A 4284-nucleotide genomic window follows, 5' to 3' on the forward strand; every position below is an offset into this window, starting at 1 on the left:
AATGACTGGCTCTCAAATTTCATTTCATCATTAGAAATGTATATCTAAAGCATTGTAAATAATAAAAACAGAAAAATAGAATTTGACCAAAATCGTGACCATGCCCCTTTGATATGAAAGCTTGTATTTATACCGAAGATTCTAAATATATTGTAAAAACCATAACACCCCGGGCCAATATATGGGCACAAAAAGGAGTTTGAAATTGAACATGGAAACATATACGAAAAATGTTTTAAGTAGTCTTATCAGGAACTACAATGCTACAATTTGTGTGATAACTATTCAAGCATCCTCAGATAGTGTAGATTTTTCAAATCATGACCCCTAGGGCAATACTTGGGCACCGAAAAAGGTTCAAGTTCAATCATTCATATATAATAAAAAAAATGTATAAAAGATCTTTTCAAGAACTTCAATGCTATAATTTGTGATATTATTAAGCAAACATCCTCAGATAGTGTAGATTTTGAATGGTTCAAACTGTGATATTTAGGAAATATTTATGGTGGTATGGGACACTTCCATGTTGTGATTGTTTATCGAAAAAAAAAACAATAAAACCAAGTGTAATTATTTTAAAAGTAGTTCTTTCCCATGAAGGTCACCTAACAGGCTAGCGCAGTGGGTTATAGGATTTACTATGAATCTGTAGGTCATAAGTTCGAATCCCGCTCGGGGTTTTTCAACTTTTACCTCTCCAAATATTTTTAAAAGCAATTTCTTTTCTGTTTATTTTAGAATATTGTTAAATTTGAAAATTCTAAACCGGTGAAAATATTTCAATTATAATGTACTTTACTCAAGTGTCGTGTCAGGCGTGGATTGGGAATCCCCCCCCCCCCCCCCCCAAAACAAATGTCAGACGGAATAAATTTCAAGAGGGCTGGATGGTCATGGCCATTTTTAGACCTAATAAATTTCCTTAAACAGAGGAGCTCTATATTAAGATGTCCTTGTGAGAAAACAATCGAATTTTCTTTACTTAGTTATAGTTTATGTAGCTGTTTAACAAGCCATTTAAATAAATTAAAGTAAATGGTGGTTAATTTGTTGACCACCCAGCCTCCTTAGACAAGAGGGAAAAAAATAACTTGAGTGAATCCCTCATCCTATCTCTAGATACGCGAGTATAGAGAATTGTTTTTTTGCTATCCGGTTAACAGACTTCTGTAAATTATTATTGCCCAAAACACTTTCATGAAAAAGACCCAATCATCCAAGCTTCATTGAGAGAAAACAAGGTACCATTTTAATTTCTTTTAATATCTTTCGTTTGATGCATGCATTGACAAGTTTACAACACAATCACAAGGATATAATACATTGGTTTTAACGAACATATAATCACAATGAAACAAGCTACCAATGAATTACAGTCTGCCTTAGACACAGTCACTTAGAAACACTTCCTGTGAACGACGCTGGGTCCACTCTCGTCATACTCCTGTTTGCTGATCCACATCTGCTGGAAGGTGGAGAGGGAGGAAAGAATGGATCCGCCGATCCAGACGGAGTACTTCCTCTCGGGGGGAGCGATGATTTTGATCTTCATGGTGCTGGGGGCTAGCGCGGTCATCTCCTTCTGCATGCGGTCGGCCATTCCCGGGAACATGGTGGACCCGCCGGAAAGCACCGTGTTGGCGTACAGGTCTCGTCTGATGTCGACGTCACACTTCATAATGGAGTTATAAGCCGTCTCGTGGATTCCTGATGCTTCCATTCCCAAGAACGCTGGCTGGTAGAAAGCCTCCGGACAGCGGAATCTCTCGTTGCCAATGGTGATGACTTGTCCGTCGGGAAGCTCATAGCTTTTCTCCAAGGACGAAGTCGAGGCAGCGGTCACCATTTCTTGCTCAAAGTCCAGAGCCACGTAACATAGCTTTTCCTTGATGTCGCGGACGATTTCCCTCTCGGCTGTCGTTGTGAAAGAGTACCCGCGCTCCGTCAGAATTTTCACCAGGTATCCAGTCAAATCTCGTCCAGCCAAGTCCAAACGTAGGATGGCGTGGGGCAGGGCGTACCCCTCGTAGATGGGCACGGTGTGGGAGACCCCGTCCCCAGAGTCCATGACGATCCCCGTGGTCCTTCCCGAGGCGTACAGAGACAGGACGGCCTGGATACCCACGTACATGGCCGGGGAGTTGAAGGTCTCGAACATGATCTGCGTCATCTTCTCCCGATTGGCTTTGGGGTTCAGCGGTGCTTCGGTCAGTAGCGCTGGGTGCTCTTCCGGTGCCACCCGCAACTCGTTATAGAAGGTGTGGTGCCATATTTTTTCCATGTCGTCCCAGTTGGTGACGATTCCGTGTTCAATGGGGTACCGCAGAGTAAGGATACCTCGTTTGCTCTGGGCTTCGTCTCCCACATAGCTGTCCTTCTGGCCCATACCGACCATCACACCCTGAAATCAGATGGAACATTTCATTAATACAATACAAGCCGCTGAAGCGGTGTCGCGTTACGTTTATCAAAAATTAAAAATTTAATAAAAATGTTCATGTATTTTAACAGCTATCCTCAAGCAGTTGCATTTATATGAACATCGATGTTGCAAGATCAGGTTTAATTTTTGTCATACTAAGGAAGGACTTTGATAAATTTGATCACGCCTGACCGGATTTGATCACCTTATAATATTCAGAGAATGATTCTTATTTCTTATTTCGAGTCTTGTTAAATGGTACATGATTCACGATAGTGAAAATTCATTTGAAGTGGACAGACTTATCGGAAAAGAGTGCAAAGTACCAAAAACTTATATTTTGTTTATTGATATTCTGTTAATTTCCTTATATTTTTTTTACATGCCCACCACCCCCCCCCCCCTTTTTTCAAAAAAAGGGGAGGGCACTCAAATATTTACTTCAGAAAAATCACCCCCCCCCCCAACGCATGCAACGTGCCTGGCATAACTATAATATTATTTCTCATATTATATAATATGCATAACCAAGAAGGTCAATCAGAAATTAAAGTGAAATTAAACATTAACGTTATAACGTTACACGTAGATCTATATTTCAGCCATGTTCACGACAGCAATGTTCAGCGGGGACACGTGCAACATCGAAAGATAACATACGCGGATTTAGAGCCCTGGTGAAGGGGGTCTTTTTAGAAAATTCAGATGTTTGATATAGAAAACTGTACATTATGCATAGTCCAATAGTCTTGTGTATTTATGTTTAAGGTGCATATACTATATTATAAAATTATAGTTTTCTTTTTTTCTATATTAGGCTTATAGGTCAAAGTAAAGGTCGGCAAAAGTTTAGAAAGTGCAGTGATCCACCATCCCACAAATAAACAAATAATCAATTACAGAGTAAAACTATAATAACTTTGAACTCAAGTTATTTTTGTTTTCAATCGCGCATAGGATCAAAGGAGTTAAGTAAGCAATTTAAAACAAAGTCAAAAAATACCACTAAATTGACCAAACCATGAGCTAATCAGCTATGAGTTACGCAAAGCTTATGCCAGTTATGGTTCAGTCAGTAAAGCAAGATTTCTGGCTTTATTGTTATAAAAAAAAACCTACAACCCCTGTAATATGGCCTATAGATACCTGATGTCTTGGACGCCCAACAATGGATGGAAAAACAGCTCGAGGAGCATCATCACCGGCAAATCCAGCTTTGCACATTCCTGATCCATTATCAATAACAATCGCAGCAACTTCGTCACTCATGTTTTAGATGAAAATGAAACTGTAGCCTAAATTCAGTCTTGTGCGTTCGAATGCTTGAGCAAAATGGAAGAGACCACGTGTCCATCCGGGGACTTTTTAATTCCAATACCTCCTTATAAGGAAATACTGATGGCTGGGATGCACTCCCAAATATGGTCAATTCAAATAGCACCGCGCTTGAACTTTAGAAAGTCAAAGGTGCGTAACTCTGTTTTGTTGAGTAAACAATGCACATTTAAACAATAAAATGTTTTCTTTGGTGATTCCATCTTCCCACGTCAAAGGGTTGCTGATGAGAAACCTTGGGAAGATGTAATGATTCATATGTGATATGAAGGTAGCGACATTGCAGAAAAAAACATAACCCGGCCCCGTTAGCGATTTACGTGAATAACTTTGAAGAATCAACAACCTATCAAAATGCGTGGATATAAAAAAACAAAACGTATATTACAACATTTGAGTTTTTGTGAATAATTTAACGAGGCCGGGTCTAATTTGTTCTGCCCTAGATATTTGAATGAAATTTTTTACATGGATTTCTACTGATATAATTATTATTTTTAGATAAAAAAAACTAAGACATTTAC

The 4284-nt window shown here is 39.2% G+C and overlaps 1 protein-coding gene across 1 annotated transcript; it reads right to left on the minus strand.

Moving 5' to 3' along the window:
• Positions 1-1245: 1245 nt before the first annotated feature.
• Positions 1246-3784, minus strand: LOC128166978 (actin, cytoplasmic-like). Its single transcript, XM_052832462.1, has 2 exons — positions 3572-3784; positions 1246-2404 (listed from the first exon to the last, which is right to left on the minus strand). The coding sequence occupies exons 1-2, from the start codon at positions 3692-3694 to the stop codon at positions 1400-1402; spliced, it is 1128 nt and encodes a 375-aa protein (XP_052688422.1). The 5' UTR covers positions 3695-3784; the 3' UTR covers positions 1246-1399.
• Between the last annotated feature and the right edge of the window lie 500 nt (positions 3785-4284).

This window comes from Crassostrea angulata, chromosome 10, assembly GCF_025612915.1.
Source record: "Crassostrea angulata isolate pt1a10 chromosome 10, ASM2561291v2, whole genome shotgun sequence".
NCBI classification, from domain to species: Eukaryota; Metazoa; Mollusca; class Bivalvia; order Ostreida; family Ostreidae; genus Magallana; species Magallana angulata.